The sequence below is a fragment of the Podarcis erhardii genome, assembly GCF_964252035.2.
Source record: "Podarcis erhardii genome assembly, chromosome: 2".
Lineage (NCBI taxonomy): Eukaryota > Metazoa > Chordata > Lepidosauria > Squamata > Lacertidae > Podarcis > Podarcis erhardii.
The window spans coordinates 123,211,133-123,227,635 of NC_138498.1; the positions used below are offsets into that span (position 1 = coordinate 123,211,133).

The following is a 16,503-nucleotide window of genomic DNA, read 5'->3' on the forward strand; positions in this document are numbered from 1 at the left end:
AAAGAAAAAAAAAGTTTCAGGTTAAGAATCGACCTCCAGAACTACTGTATTTTTTGCTCTATAAGACTCACTTTTCCCCTCCTAAAAAGTAAGGGGAAATGTGTGTGCATCTTATGAAGCGAATGCAGGCTGCGCAGCTATCACAGAAGCCAGAACAGCAAGTGGGATTGCTGCTTTCACTGCGCAGCGATCCCTCTTGCTGTTCTGGCTTCTGAGATTCAGAATATTTTTTTTCTTGTTTTCCTCCTCCAAAAAGTAGGTGCGTCTTGTGGTCTGGTGCGTCTTATAGAGCGAAAAATACGGTAGTTAAGTTCTTAACCTAAGGTACCACTGTATGTGTTCTTTGATGGTGGGTGAGACCTGCCCTCTTTCTGAAGCTCTTCCCACATTCCAAGCACTGGTAGGGTTTTACCCCTGTATGAATTCTTTGATGGGAAGCGAGACTGCCCTTCCAACTGAAGCTCTTCCCACATTCCAAACACTGATAGGGTTTCTCCCCTGTATGAATTCTTTGATGGGAAGTGAGATCCCCACTCACACGAAAACTCTTTCCACATTCCAAGCATTGATAGGGTTTCTCCCCTGTATGGATTCTTTGATGGGAAGCGAGATTCTGGTTGTGACTGAAGTTCTTTCCACATTCCAAGCACTGATAGGGTTTCACCCACGTATGAATTCTTTGATGGGAAGTGAGACTCTGCCTGTGACTGAAGCTCTTTCCACATTCCAAGCACTGATAGGGTTTCACCCCTGTATGGATTCTTTGATGGGAAGCGAGACTGCTGCTCCGACTGAAGTTCTTTCCACATTCTAAGCAGTGATAGGGTTTAACACCTGTACAAATTATTTGATGGGAAATGAGATTGGTTCTGTGACTGAAGCTATTTCCACATTCCAAGCACTGGTAGGGTTTCACCCCTGTATGAATTCTTTGATGGGAAGTGAGACTCCTCCTCTGACTGAAGTGCTTTCCACAGTTCAAGCAGTGATAGGGTTTCTCCCCTGTATGAATTCTTTGATGGGAAGCGAGACTGTCCTTCCGACTGAAGCTCTTCCCACATTCCACGCACTGATAGGGTTTCTCTCCAGTATGAATTCTTTTGTGGGAAGTGAGACCCCCACTCTGACGAAACCTCTTTCCACATTCCAAGCATTGATAGGGTTTCTCCCCTGTATGAATTATTTGATGGGACATGAGATGGATGCTCTGACTGAAGCTCTTTCTACATTCAAAGCACTGATAGGGTTTCTCTCCTGTATGAATTCTTTGGTGGGAAGTGAGATGGGTGCTGAGACTAAAGCTCTTTCCACATTCCAAGCACTGATAGGGTTTCTCTCCAGTATGAATTCTTTTGTGGGAAGTGAGACCCCCACTCTGACGAAACCTCTTTCCACATTCCAAGCACTGATAGGGTTTCTCTCCTGTATGAATTCTGTGATGAGAAGTGAGATTGTCCTTCCCACTGAAGTTCTTCCCACATTCTGAGCACTGATAGCCTTTCTTCCCACTGTGAGTTCTTTGATGGGAACGGGAACTCTGACTGGAGCTCTCTCCATACTCCCAATTTTGATATGGCTTCTCCACTGTGTGGATTTTGTCATGGTCTCCCCCATTCTTCATTTCCAATTCATCACCACCTACAACAAAGACAGAAACTTATTAAATCCTTAGGAAGAAATGGAGCCCCCAATTATGGAACAATGCTAATGAACATTTGTGAAAGAGGAAGAACAGAAGATGTGAGGTCTTTCTACAGAGGCCTTTGTCAACCAGCATTCACAGACGTATTTTTGAGAACCAGAGGTCCAGAAAGTCTGCCTCTTTTTTAGGACGGATTTTTGTTGCCACAATCATGAAATCCACTCCAACTCTAACATTGGTCTTCTCTTTAAAAAACGGGCAGAGGCTAAAACAGAAACCCAAACCGGACAGAAATTACCTCAACTTCCCTAACAACTCTGTGTGTGAATGTTGCCCCCAAGTTGCTATGGAAAGGGTGACTGTCACTCCAGAATGCCGTTTCTTCAGTTAGGTCTGTTCTCAACTGCCGAGTGAGAGAGAGATTTTCCGTGAGAGCACCTGCTGCCTGTTTTATGCTGCTATGGGCCTCAGAAAAAGTCTGTAAAGTCCCATATATATAGAAGCACTCTTCATACCTCATGTAGCAGTATTATTTGATGTTGAATTATTTTGGTTTTTTGAGTGTAGCTTATTATCTAGAATAACGAATGGGATAAACGTAGAAATAATCTAAATCAATAAAGAATATATATAGATATATTAGATATAAGCACATGTAAACGTGTTTTCGTATATCGAGCAATGTAATGTGTTCTGTTTAAACTCTCAACAGGTAATCTTGTGGAGTCTTTTCTAGGAGGAAAAAAAGCTATGTTTTTCAAGGGTCAAACAACCCACGGCAACCTCCACACATATAAATACTACAGAAAATGGGTTTGGGTCCCACAAAATCCAGAAAACCACGAATAATCCAGAAAGACAGGTGCAGAGTTGTAAAGTGACACGTTTTACCTCAGAAACTGACATTAACATTTTGACCACTTTGCCAGTGTACTCAGAAACGATTTTTAAAGGCAGATTGAAAAGTAGAAAGAAATTTTTAGGATGCATAGAGGAAATTTTACACAGTGGAATAGGAGAATGAGGAGTGAGTGAGGCTGAGATACTTCAGAAAAGTGTGACTAGCCCAAGGTTGCCCAGCAGCTGCATGTGGAGGAGCGGAGACGCGAACCCGGTTCACCAGATTACGAGTCTACCGCTCTTAACCACTACTCCACACTGGCTCTCCTTAATCTTAATCTAAGTACAACAACCACGAAGAGCTCCTGAATAGACAACCAGCTATGTGGTGTTGAATGCTCTCTGTTCTCTCCTGTTTCCCGTTTTTGTGTTCCAGTTTAAACCAATTCATGAACCCAGAACTCATACACTGACCATTAATGATGAACCATATGTTATAGACATTCCTGCACATTTATTCTGCTAGTTTTGAGATATACAAATGACATGAGACGACCTGGTCTACATGTTTGTATCATTTATTATTCACATGTTCCTTGTTTTTAAAAACAAATAAAAAGTTATTCCAAAAAGAAAAGAAAAGGGCGACACACAGCATAGGCCCCATCTGCATTCAAACTGCAAAGCAGGATCACGTTACTTTAAAGAGTCGTGGCTTCTACTGCTGTGTGACGGAGCTGTAGGTTTTTTGACACTGGTAGGGCATTCAGATCACGGCACTGGTATTAGACATTTTGAGCTGCCAATACATCGAGTTGGCCAGGGAGCTGTGATGTATTCCTAGTTCAAATTGCCTGCAGATGGCAAAGTCAGGCAGGCAGGTGGTGGAGACCAAAGAGGTGCTCACCTTCTCAATCTCCACCCGCCTGCCTGCCTCCCCCCACCCCCAGGCTGAGCAAGCCCCAATACCTCTCTGGCTCCATCCCTCCATGTCCCCATCTCCCCTCCCCTGGAACTCACCAGATATCTCTGAGAGCCCTAGAGAGGAACACTCAGAGGTTGTGAGGAGGGATACAGGAGACAACCTGACCAGGTCAACTGTCCATCTTCCCCCTTCCATCCTCACTAGCTTTGCAGGATCCATCTCTTTCATCCTTCCTGAAGAGTCAAGGAGCCAAAACAAGCTGCAGGGTCCTGGGAGACAGGAAGAAGCAAAGGGAGCCTCAAAGACCCTGCAGGGAAGAAGAGAAGAAGAGTTTGGATTTGATATCCCGCTTTATCACTACCCTAAGGAGTCTCAAAGCAGCTAACTTTCTCCTTGCCTTCCTCCCCCACAACAAACACTCTGTGAGGTGAGTGGGGCTGAGAGACTTCAGAGAAGTGTAACTAGCCCAAGGTCACCCAGCAGCTGCATGTGGAGGAGCGGAGATGAGAACCCGGTTCACCAGATTACGAGTCTACCGCTCTTAACCACTACACCACACTGGCTCTCACTGGATTCTCCTGCCCCTGGAAAAGCACAAATGGGGCAGCCCCTTCCCAACAGAAACCCCATTTATAAACCTTTCCAGTGGTTCCAATTTCCTCTGTTTACTCCTCTCCCCTCTTCGTAAGGCCGGCATGGTCTGCACAGTAGAGACCTGAGAATAGATCCCATTGAACTCAGTGGGACTTATGGCTAGAACTTGGTGCAAAAACCAGGCACCATCTTGTCCCCAAGCCTGAAGACTGCAACGCCAGGCATGCTTATCTATGGTATCATAAGGCAAAAGTTTATAAAAGTTTTCATAGTCATAATAAGAGCACAATTCAAAGTGTTGGTGCTAACCTTAAAGCCCCAAGTGACCTCGGCCCAGTATACCTGAAGGAGCGTCTCTACCCCCATCGTTCTGCCCAGACACTGAGGTCCAGTGTCGAGGGCCTTCTGGCGGTTCCCTCCCTGTGAGAAGCCAAGTTACAGGGAACCAGGCAGAGGGCCTTCTTGTTAGTGGCACCCGCCCAGATGTCAAAGAGAAAAACAACTACCAGACTTTCAGAAGACATCTGAAGGCAGCCCTGTTTATGGAAGCTTTTAATGTTTAATAGATTATTGTATTTTAATATTCTGTTGGAAGCCGCCCAGAGTGGATGGGGAAACACAGCCAGATGGGCGGGGTATAAATAATAAATTATTATTATTATTATAGATTTGAAATTTTCAGCATGTACTTTACTGAAGGAGAACTACATAAAAATGATGTATAGGTGGTATTTGACCCCGGTTTAATTAGCAAAAATTTACTTCTCCCTCGCTGGATCAACACCTTGTTGTGGTGAGTGGGCTTGCACGTTCCTAGGACCCTTGTGAGCAAATCTTGTAATCCCAACAGGATCGCCCTAGTACTTTACTAATAATAGTACTTAACCCAAGGTACCACTGTATTCTACTCATGGAAAAACCAGACTGATTCCTGGACCGTTCGCGGGCCAGATTTAGAAGGCGATTGGGCCGCATCCAGCCCCCCGGGCCTCAGTTTGCCTAGCCCTGCTCCTGACAATGTACTCCAAACCTGCCTGGTGTTTTTACATGAGCAGAATGTGTGCTTTTATTGAAAATGCATCTCTGGGTTATTTGTGGGGCATAGTTCCCGAGACCAGATATAGTTTCCTATATAGTTTGGTATACAAAGTACGTCCTGGAGGCTGACATCCGTATAAACGACCAAACTGATTAAAGAAAGAAAAAAGCTGAGCTACGTTAGAAAAGCGATCGAATCATAAGAGATCTGGCTCTCATCGCCCTGCTAAAAATGTAGCAGTTTCTGCTTGGAGAAAAGACACAGTAGCGATGCTGGCCAAGAGGAAGACCCCCCTTCCTCCTCCTCCTCCTCCTCCTCTCTTTCTCGAGACCCCAGGGCTCTCTCTGCAGGCTCCCCCCTCCAAGACCCCCTCCCCCTCCCCCCCGGGGCCCTGGCCCCCTCGCCCCCCAGGCCTGATCTGGCCACCCCCCCCCCGCACCCTCCCCCGCAGCCCCTTCTCCCCATTGCACCAGCCTCACCCCCAGGCAGCTCTGGCAAGAGAGAGGGGGGGGGAGGCGGAAGCAGCCCCTCCGCTTGCAGGCGGGAATGGCGAGGGAGGGGCTTTGCCCGGGAGGACCTTGCCCCCCCCTCCCCTTCCTGTCCTCTCTAGAAACCCAGCTCTGTGCCTTTTAACCCTTGGCAAGCCGAGCACAAGCGGAGCCCCGCTCTCTCCTCCCCCAAGGCAGGAGCCCAGGAGGAGCCGCTAACCCAGAAATATTATCTCGTGTTAAGAACTTTGCTTCAGGATGAGAACAGAAATGGCCTTGGATCCTAAGCCTATGTAGCAAATGCATAGTTTGGGGGTACTCTTGGATACGGCTTTGTCTCTAGAGACCCACGTGTCCTCTATGGGTGACCTTTTTTCACAACTGAGAAGAATTAGTCCCCTTTTCAGTATTTCTAAGCAAAAGTTCATCCCATTATAATACAGGGAGTGGGGTTTGTTTGTTTGTTTGTTTGTTTGTTTGTTTGTTTTTGAGGTCAAAAAGTTATAACTCTAGTGCATATTCTATTTTTCTTGGTTATATGCAGCAACAAGGGCAGCTCCCACTCTTCTTCCTGGCTAGCCCTCCCTTCCCTATTTTGCTCCCCTTTGGCCTGACTGCAGCCAAGTCCATTTTCTTTGCTTTCTGGTCCACCTAAGGAACAGTTGCCCAGGCTGCCCAGAACTGCCTTGTCCTTCACTGTTTTGTCTACCCCGCTCGCCAAGCAACAAGCCTTCACCCTTTCCTTTCCTCCTCTTCCTCCTCCTCCTCCTCTGTTTCATTGTCATTCCCTTTCCCACAACATTCCCACCGCTGGAGAGACCTGTCAGGAATAAGCACGGGCCAATGGTACCAAATAGTATGGAAAACAGCCCTACTGGAAAAATTAACCAATAAACTGAAACTGACATGGGGACAAATAGAAGAAGACACCTTCACCCCTGTATGGCTCCCCTTTATCACACACACAGCCCCTGTAAGCTTGGGGAGGGGAGGGGAAAGGACTGTAAGAAACTTTTCCTTGTCTTTATAATTTCCTTTGCAATCAGCCAGGAACCGTTGACAGCACCCTAACATTGGGTATGTTTAGTCTGCATAGAGGCCTACATTTGTTATTTTCATTTATACTTACTGCTATGCCAGAAAGGGCATTGTATAATTGGAGGGATATTTCTCTAAAATTAAGAAAAATAACAGGAGTGACAGTGGACACCCTTGTTCCGTTCCAAGAATAATTACAAAATTTTGGTAATGTGAATTCCCTGTGATCTATGTGATCTATATCTTCCAAAGTATTAACAAATTTTCAGCCAAATCCAAATTTCATAACTACTTCCATTAAGTTGGTTGGTTCTACATGATCAAATGAGGGTAATGATTTCTTAAATCGAAACATCAATTTTCAAGAACATCACTTCTCTACCTGCTTGAAAAATAATATTTTAAGAATCAGATGCTATCTTTAGTTTTTGCTGTCAGGTGCTCCTTCGTGTTCAGATCAGGTCTCAGCAAAATAATGTAGCATTTGGGCATGAAGATGCAGCCCAGGAGCCCAGCACTGGAGGCCAAGATGGAGAAAACCTGAACGGCTACCATGTATTTCCCTTTGGTGCTCAGGTAGGTGGGCACAAAGGACACCCAAACACTGCAGAAGACCAGCATGCTGAAGGTGATCAGCTTGGCTTCATTGAAGGCCCCAGGCAGCTTCCTGGCTAGGAAAGCCACCGTGAAGCAGATGGCCGCCAGGAAGCCCATGTAGCCAAGGGCACCATAAAACATGGCCACAGACCCTTCGTTGCATTGCAGGATGATCTCCTCAGGCTGGGAGTGCATGTCAGAGTCTGGGAATGGTGGCGAGATCCCCAGCCAGATCATGCAGATGACAACCTGGACACAGGAACAGGAAATGACAATGGAGTTGGCCAGACTCTTCCCCAGCCATCTCCTCACTGAGTTCCCTGGCTTGGTGGCCAGGAAGGCCAGAACCACAGTGATGGTTTTTGCCAACACAGAAGAAACAGCAACAGAGAAGATGGTGCTGAAGGCTGTTTGTCGGAGAAGGCAGGCCCCTTTCCTTGGCCTCCCAATGAACAGGAAGGAGGACAAAAAGGAAAGCAGGAGGGAAACGAGGAGGATGTAGGAGAGGTCCCGGTTGTTGGCTTTGACTATGGGAGTTTCGTTGTACTTAATAAAGATTCCTAAAAGAAAGCTTGTGGCTAAGGACCCCAGTAGGGCAAGGGAAAGTAGGACAACCCCCAGAGATTCTTCATAGGCTAGGAAGGTGATATGCTTGAACACACATTGATCTCGGTCCTTGTTTGGATGCTGATTTTCTGGGCATTTTTGGCAATGGTCTGCATCTGCAAGAGAGAGAGAGAGTAAGTAATGTCTAATACGCTGGATTTGGCCAAGCCCTGAGCAGTATCTAGCCTGTTGGGAGAGATTCAGTTGTAGAAGAAGTCAGTCTTAGACAGCCACAGATCACTACAGGTATTTAATTAGGTTTTTCTAAACATTAGCTCTACCCCGAAGAAATCTGGAATGGATCCCAGGGCTAGAGATCCCCAGCTTGGCCTCTGGCAGGTTGGGCTGCTTGGAGCCCCCTATACCAGGGCCAAAAGGAGGATCAGCGGTCTGTGCAGAAGTCTAATATCTACCCTAGGTCCATAAAAATCTCCCTCCTTAAGGACCCCGGGACAGTTAAATCTAGTCAAAGGCAACTATGGGATGCAGCGTTCATCTCGCTTCAGGCCAAGGGAGCTGGTGTTTGTCCACAGACAGCTTTCTGGGTCATGTGGCCAGCATGACTCAACTGCTTCTGGTGCAAAGGGAAAGGATGGAAGAAGATCAGCAAGACCAAGAGGCTCCGTGGTTTAGACTTCCCTCCTTCACATTTGATCAAAGGTATTTTTTTGGAGTAAGTATGACTAGTAGGGCTAAGGAATGGAATGTGGCTGGGCAGGCATTTAGTGATTCACATGTTTATTTCCTCCTTTCCCAATCAGCTTACTATATATATATAAAATGATGATGATACATTTTAGAACAATATAGTAAACTATAATCATAAAAAGAGATTGATGATGATGATAATTTGGACCACCCAGTTCCCTCCCACACATGAAGCATACCAGCCTTACCCTGCCCAGAATTGGTTTTGAGAGATTCCTGACGGGACCCTTCTCTCTTCCCCAAGGCCAGCCTTCCCCTTGGAGTCACCCACCTTCCTGAGTGGAGATGGTCCCTTCTGCACAGGGAAGACATTCATAACAGCAAAGAGGCTTCCCTTCCTGAATCACCTTGACGGATCCAGGCCGACAGCTTTCCACACACCTGGAAGTAGGAAGGGTCTAGGCACAAAGACGAAGAGCGTCAATGAGAATTGTTCTTTGAGGCATAGTATGTTGTCATCTGCTGTAGCATCTAGGCTATAGCTTGAAATTCAGCATTTCCCATCACTGTCCATTACATGAATGATTCATGATTAAATTCAGGAAAAAACAAAGGACCTCCATTAATTAAAGTTCTGTATATGGGCCATGAGCTATTCACTACTAATAAAATTCATGTAGCAACCGAAAAGCAAGGAACCCCCCTTTCCCCATACACACAGTTTAGCAGGAAGCCTCCTTTGGCACCCAGCTGAGCAGAGGAGCTGTAGGAACTATCTGGAACAACAGCCCAGTGCTGGAGTTGACAGGCAACTGAGGGCAGCAGCCCACAGAACAGGGAGCACTTATTAGAGCTCATAGAAAAGACAGCAAAATGACAGGCATGATTTCCACTCCCCGTCACCTGATTGAGCCACTTGGGCCACACAATGGCCTCCTGGTCGATGGTGCACTTCAGGTCTGGGGATCCCTGTCTGTTGATACTCCCAAACTTCACTCTGAGGACGGATTTATTGGGGAACACCACCCAGTTCACAATGTCCAAGTCGGCTGCCAGCTCCCCGTTCTCATCCAAATACACTCTGTCCATGGAAGAATTGTAGAACTGGGTGTTTCCTAGGAAAGGGTGGAGCTGGAACAGAAGCAAAGATGAGAGCATTTAGAATAAAGGGAAGCAGAGGCGCCTGTTTTGCTAGCCCAGAAATGGAAAGTCAGCGAGGTCCCAGTTAAAGAGGATTGGCAGCTTAAGTGGACAGAATATGCAGAAATTGGAGATTTAACATAAAGAATAAGAGAGCAAGAAGAAGATACATTGAAAGAAGAGTGGAAAGCATTTATTGAATATATGGAAAATAACACTATACAGCTGAAAACATTTGCAGCATTAAGATAAATTCAACCACGTAAATAATGTTTGATGGATGTAAAAGTAGAAAACTGATTTGAATGGTTATAGCAAAATATACAGGGGTGTATAAGATGTACCAATGGACCAAGGATTGGATATTTGTAAAATGTTTATTTGGAATTGTTATATTGAAAATTTAATTAAAATTATCTAATAATAATAATAATAATAATAATAGTGGAAGCATTCTGACAATCCACTTCCCCTTTGCTTAGAGCTGGTTGCAAACTCAAATAGTCATGGAGTGATCTTGTCACTTTTGGTTCATACTCTTTTCTCTCTCACACAAACCCCAATCTTAAATTCAGTTCTCCACATTTCTGAACCATTTTTAAAATAATAATAATAGAAACTCATCAGAATTATTCAGCATTTCTGTGTGATTTTCTCCTAGTAAGCATGGATTTTGAAGGATGCTCCCCCCTTGGATTGTTTCAGAAAGAGTGAGTTAGGTTTGTTTTTCCTTTCAAGGCAAACTGAATGAAATCTCTAATATGGGCTTCAGCAGGGAAAGGCAGGAGCTTGGTGGAGGGAGCAGAGAGCCAGAGCAGAGTCAAACGGGTGTGAAAGGAATAGAGACTAGAGACAGCCTGGTCAATGTCATCTCCCTGCCAAAAATTATTCCAACTTGCGGGGAAAGGAGAATTGGGCACATGATCGGAGCAGTTGCTCGGGGGGCTGTGCAATGAGGCAAGAATAAAAATAGCAAACAGAAATGAAAAATGTATATGTATTAAGGAAGGTTGAAAATGGAAAATGGGTAATGTGTTTTGCAAACTTTGTGTTTTTTCCATAGTAGTTTTTTTCTAAAGGGCTCCGGTCTCTTGCTGAGATTAAGATTAACTAACTGGATGCTGTTCTCTGCTAGCTAACATGTGAGTGTGGTAACCTTAGATCATGTGATGAAGGTATAGGATTGCAATATCTCCTTTTTGAAGGGAGCTGCCTTTTTGTCTTTGGCTCCAAAACTCAATAGAGACAATATGTAAAGGAAGCTCTCCTGAAGGTAAAGCAAACAGCCTGGAGGCAGAAAGGCAGGAGAGAGAGAGAGAGAGAGAGAGAGAGAGAGAGAGATATCTGTGAGTAAAGAGTGAATAATATTTCTATGCACCTGGACAATAATTCATTTCCAAAGGAAATGAATGCTTCCAGTTCTTATGCTTCCAATCATTTCAAACTGCACAATATTCAATATCTGCAACACTACAATCAATTGTCATGCTCAGTTGAGATGTCTATGAAGGGAAAGAAAATACCTGCCATGGCTGTAGCCTTTGAAGTCCCATTCTCCCAGTTCCCCTCTGCTTAGATCTAGATGAATATGCAGCATTTAAGGCACGAGCCACGGCTTGCAGAGTGTTGTAGATCCTGTAGCTGTCTAGAGAGAGGATTCTTTCCAGATCATCTTGGGGAAGCCTCTCCAGTTTCGCTCTCTCTCTGCATCTTGTCCGGCCTTTCACTGAGAATGCATGCTTTAAATAGAAACAATTAAAAGCATCCTCCCAAAACTTCTTAATACCAAAGAAAAAGGGTGGAAAATCACCGTATTTTGCCCCTTTACTTGTCTCAGTGAAGAAGGAAAATATACCATGGATGTGTTGGAAAGATATGTCATTATACATCAGTTCCAGGGCAACATCCCACAAAACTGTTGTGATGAAGATTTTCCCAACAATATACTTCATCACTATGTCAAAAAACAGTTGTATAAATTGTAGTCCATTTATGAAAAAAGTCATTTCCCCGTAGTAAACAAATACACGCACTTGCCTCCACTTGCGGAATGGAAGACGAGGAATGTATACTCCATTTGTATTCGGTCCTGGGATGCTTTGTGAGATGACAACACAGACACCGCTCTTGATGAGCACGGGTGTCAAGCTCTTCAGGAACCTCTCTCCATTGTCAGTGTCTGGTGCAAGGAGGCCAATCAAGGTCCATTGGAAGTGCTGGAGCAGCTTGACAATCCCTGGGTACAGGGCTTCTTCTTTGGGGAGCATCCGGTAGAAAAAAGGGAAATGCCTCTTATCATTCAGAACATGAGAGACAAAAGCATAAGTGACCTGGGAAGAGAAGGAAGATTTGTATCTTGTTTGATTTCAGATCAAAGCCTAAATATTTCTAAGCCCAACATGAGATTGGGAAGGTCTTAGGAAGGAGGAAGGTCTAGTGCAAGGACCCTTTGGTGGGAACAGTGATTTCCTTGAAGGTTGTGGCAGCCGTAAAGAAGGCTAATTTGATGCTAGGGGTCAACAGGAGGGTAGTTGAAAATAAGACTGGCAATATCATAATGCTATTATACCTCTCTCCATTCCTACCTGTGGGATTTTATAGATGCCCAACACGTTTGAAATCTGGATGGAGTTTTGAGAGTCGGATCCTTCGAGAACAGCCAGTAAGTTAGTCTGTTTACCACAGCTGTAGTTTGGAAAGTTCAGCTGCCCAATGGACAGCATGTCTAGCAAAGCATCATAGGTCACCCTTCCATCAAAAAAGTTCTCATGGATGCTGTAGCCCAGGGTGATGTTGGGTAGCAGCTTTTGATTCTGGTTGATCTCTTGAATGGCATACAAGAAGGAGAGGAGCTGCCAGTACTTTGTGGGTCCTTTCCTGGGGGGGAGAAATTATATACATGCCAACACTGTCCAAGTGATATTTCTGTTCTACCGCTAATATTCAGCTCTACCTCTCTTTCAAAAAAAAAATCCTGCAGAATCAGCCTCAAGGCTCATCTGTTTCAGCATTCTCAAGGCAGCCAACCAGATGCACATGGAAAACTGAGAAGCACAAGAACTCTTCCCCTACTTGAGATTCTCAGTTACTAGTACCCAGAGGCATAGTGCCTGTGACAGTGAATGGAGAACATAGCCATTGTGACTGGTAGCTGCTGAGAGCCTAATCACCCCCAAATTTATCTGCCATTGGGATCTTCATATGTTCTTAAAGGCAGGTACCAGATCATGAGAAAGGCCCCTGAAAGTAACTGGAGATGAGTTGGATCTCATGGAAATGGTAGCAAGTGGAACACCAGTAACTCCATCCCCACAAAACGTCTTACCAATAAAAGCTGGTGGAAGGACAGTGGCTAAAGATATGAGGATGAAACACAGTGCTTGTGGCAGAGATGACCCCACTGATGAGGTGGTCTCCTGGCCTGAAATAATTAGGTGAATCTATCTCATCCCTTTCCAAAGACAAGAGGCATTTTGTCTTCAGTTTCCCACAGTCCCCATAAGGCAGTAGAAGCAGTAGAATGAGGACCATCTTTTTTCCTCACAGGAACGAGCACCTCCTTTATGACTGCTCCCTTACAAAGAATTAGAAGTCTTTTGTTGTGGTCCTTGCAAGATGCAGTAACTTTCTTCTCACTAACGGAGCCCTACAGAGGGGTCACATGTGAAGTGGAGAGAGGTCAAGCCAACCTCATTCTGGTGCAGTTATCATCTGTCCTAAATCTCAGCCCCCCCAAGTTTTGGGTGGCTCAGGAGGCATATATCTGCCAGACCTTTCTGCCTCATATCCATAACATCACGTTTAGTGGACTCAAATGTGATCTTTGGAAGCAAAAAAACCACACACACTATCATTTTGATAATTATACGGAGAAGAAGTACCACCTCTGCAAGTTCCTAAACACTTTATGCAGCTCCACCTGCAACTGCGGGGCTGAAGAAAAACATGTTTGCGAAAACTCCAAGATCTGCCTCCAAACTGTGAGATGCAAATGCCAAAGATTGGTGAAGAGTACCAAGATTAAGAGTTAGAAGTTACCTGAAATATCCTACGTGAACTCTGGCAGAATTCCCCCCCCCCCCCGATGCTAACACAGGATAGGGCTATTCTGATGAATTTGAGAGGTGAACAAGGGAACTGAAATTTCACGTAAAGACAGAGGCGATTCAGCAGGATTTTTTTGTAGGTTTCTTGTTTTGTTTTTGTTCTTGTTTTTATTATATACTATTTGGTCTTATCCTGGATTTTTATGCTGTGAACCACCCTGAAATCATCGTGTGAAAGGCGGTGTAAAAATTTAATAAAGAAACAAACAAACCAAGACTTGGACTTCCAAAAAAGCTTTCAACAAGGTGCCTCCTGGGTAAGCTTAGTAGTCATGGAATAAGAGAAGAGGTCCTCTGGTGGATCAGGAATGGAAGTTGCAGGAAGCAGAAAATAGGTTTAAGTGGATAGTCCTTCAAATGGGGTGTGGTGCCAGATGTTCTTGACCAAAATCTCGGAAGGACAATCTGGCCACATCACGTTGCACCAACTAGAGATTCTGCCCTAGACCCAAGGGCAGCCCCAGAAAGAGTGCATTGCAGTAGTCCAGCTCCAAGTTTTCCATTACTCCAGTGGTCAGGCTATGAGGACACGTGGGTCTCTAGTGACAAAGGTGTATCCAAGAGTACCCCCAAATTATGCACTTGCTCCTTTAGAGGTGGAATCATCCAAAGAGCCTACAAATTGTGTGTCAAGCTCCTGTGTTCCTGTCACTCCCTAAGTGATGAAAACCAGACAAGACAACAGCATAACATTGGGTCCAAATGAGCCACAACTCTATTGATTACAGATGTGAATGTAATCGGCATTGCGTATAGCCACTTATTCCACCCTAGTCCATCTGCTGGGGGTGCATCTAAGGGTAATCCACACCTGCCCCCCCCATGACCTACATCAAGTAGGGGGTACCACTGAGGGGTCCCTGTTAGAGGAGTGCTACGGCCCTAGCCCCCACCTGGGCATCCAGACAGAAGCAACTCCTCACAGATCCCTTTGACAGGATACCCTTAACCAAGAAGGGGCGGACATGGGAAACCAAGTTGATGGACTATGCTGAAATGGCAAAAATAACTGGGAAGCTCAGAAAGCAAGAACATTGTAAGCAGGTTAAAACATTAGCAGGATTTTAACCACACTTGTAAATTAATGGAAAGTATGGATAATTTGGAAAGGCAAAATTTGGACAGTCTTGATATGCAGGTGTAAATATTACTACTAGGACCCATAGAAGGGATGGAGGAAGGTCAGGAGATTCAGCGTAATTTCGGCATTTGAATCTTGTATTGCTTTTTGTTGTATGTTTCTTTATGTTTTAAAATAAAAAATATATATATTTAAAAAAACAACAACATCAAACTGCTAGGTTGGCAGGAGGTGGGACAGAGCAATGGGAGCTTGCCACTGTCGCACGGATTTGAACCGCCAACCTTCCACCCAGCAAGCCCAAGAAGCTCAGTAGATCACAGTGCCACCCATGTCCCTAGAGCTATGTGTTATCGGCATACTATTATAGTTAATAATAATAATAATAATAATAATAATAATAATAATAATAATATTATTTGTACCCAGCCCTCAGAGCTGGACCTCAGTGTGGAGGTGGAGATGCTCCTTCAGATATACAGGGCCGAGCCCATTTAGGGCTTTAAAGGTCAACACCAATACTTTGAATTGTGCTCGGAAACGTACTGGAAGCCAATGTAGGTCTTTCAAAACCAGTGCTATGTGGTCTCGGCAGCCGCTCCCAGTCACCAGTCTAGCTACCGCATTCTGGATTAGTTGTAGTTTCTGGATCACCTTCAAAGGTAGCCCCACGTACAGCACAGTGCAGTAGTCCAAACAAGAGATAACCAGAGCACGCACCACTCTGTGGACACAGTCCCCAGGCAGGTAGGGTCTCAGCCTGCGTACCAGATGCAGCTGGTGGACACTGCCCTGGACACAGAATTGACCTGCACCTCCATGGACAGCTGTGAGTCCAAAATGACTCCCGGACTGCGCACCTGGTCCTTCAGGGGCACAGTTACCTCATTCAGGACCAGAGAGTCCTCCACACCAGCCCACCCCCTGTCCCCCAAGAACAGTACGTCTATCTTGTCAGCATTCAACCTCAATCCATTAGCCGCCATCCATCCTCCAACTGCCTGGTGGCCCCTTGCTCCAAAACTCCTCAGGACCACACCCCATGACTTCATATAGATTTTAAAGAGCGTATAGATCTTAAATAGTGCTGGGGAGAGAATAATACCTTGCAGCACCCCATAGCACGAATGCTGGGGTGGGGGTGAGGAGCAGTCATCAAGCGCTTCTTTCTGGGCATGACATTGAAGATATGGACAGAACCACTGTAATATGGTGCCTCGGACACCCATCTCACTAAGTCAGTTCTAAGTCAGGAGGATACCATGATTGACGGCATCAAAATTTTAAAAAGGGCAACCCAAATGATCTCAGCATGTCAGGGAATAGTCTAAGGACGAGGACCGGGGAATGCATTCTATGGCAGACCAGTTTCCTCTCCGATGGAGAGATGGAGGGGAAAAGTCACCCCCCACCTTGTCCATGTCAGTTTCTACTTGTTGCCACTGTGCAGTGCTTGGAGTCACAAGACTCTGCCTTGCATTCCAGAGATTCCATACTGTTGGAAGTCTCACGGAAGATGGGAGACGGATGTAATGTTTACTGGTTTCCTGTTCCTTTGTTGTTCAGTTGCTCTCTGCTTCCACAGAGAGAGCATGTATATTTCTTTTCTGTCTGCGTAGTTAGAAATAAAACGTTATTTGCAATGTAGCACATACTATCTCGGCTCCTTCCCTGCGTGCTGGATACTCTGCGTAATGGGGGAACGTGCTTGGAGCCTCATCAAAGGCTCAGGTTGTTAATCACAGACTCGACCGGAAGA

The 16,503-nt window shown here is 45.2% G+C and overlaps 2 protein-coding genes across 3 annotated transcripts in view; both read right to left on the reverse strand.

Annotated features, from left to right (window-relative positions):
- Positions 1 to 11,441, reverse strand: part of LOC309337000 (vomeronasal type-2 receptor 26-like) — a 202,872-nt gene extending 191,431 nt beyond the window's left edge. Inside the window, exons 1-4 of one of the 2 annotated variants that reach the window (XR_014154089.1) lie at positions 11,081 to 11,441; positions 9,321 to 9,548; positions 8,749 to 8,875; positions 6,531 to 7,885 (exon numbers count right to left, since the gene is read on the reverse strand). Coding sequence is in view for 1 of the 2 variants with exons in the window: in XM_081853599.1 (XP_081709725.1) it covers positions 6,975 to 7,885; positions 8,749 to 8,875; positions 9,321 to 9,548; positions 11,081 to 11,110 (1,296 nt within the window). In the remaining variant the exon portion in view is untranslated. Of the gene's footprint in view, positions 1 to 6,505; positions 7,886 to 8,748; positions 8,876 to 9,320; positions 9,549 to 11,080 lie in introns of those variants that run through there. The other variant, XM_081853599.1, reaches the window with a different exon arrangement.
- Positions 310 to 5,543, reverse strand: LOC309336937 (uncharacterized protein). Its single transcript, XM_081853463.1, has 3 exons — positions 5,520 to 5,543; positions 3,503 to 3,714; positions 310 to 1,638 (listed from the first exon to the last, which is right to left on the reverse strand). Exons 2-3 carry the CDS (start codon positions 3,633 to 3,635, stop codon positions 320 to 322), a joined length of 1,452 nt encoding a protein of 483 aa, XP_081709589.1. The 5' UTR covers positions 3,636 to 3,714; positions 5,520 to 5,543; the 3' UTR covers positions 310 to 319.
- Positions 11,442 to 16,503: the final 5,062 nt, after the last annotated feature.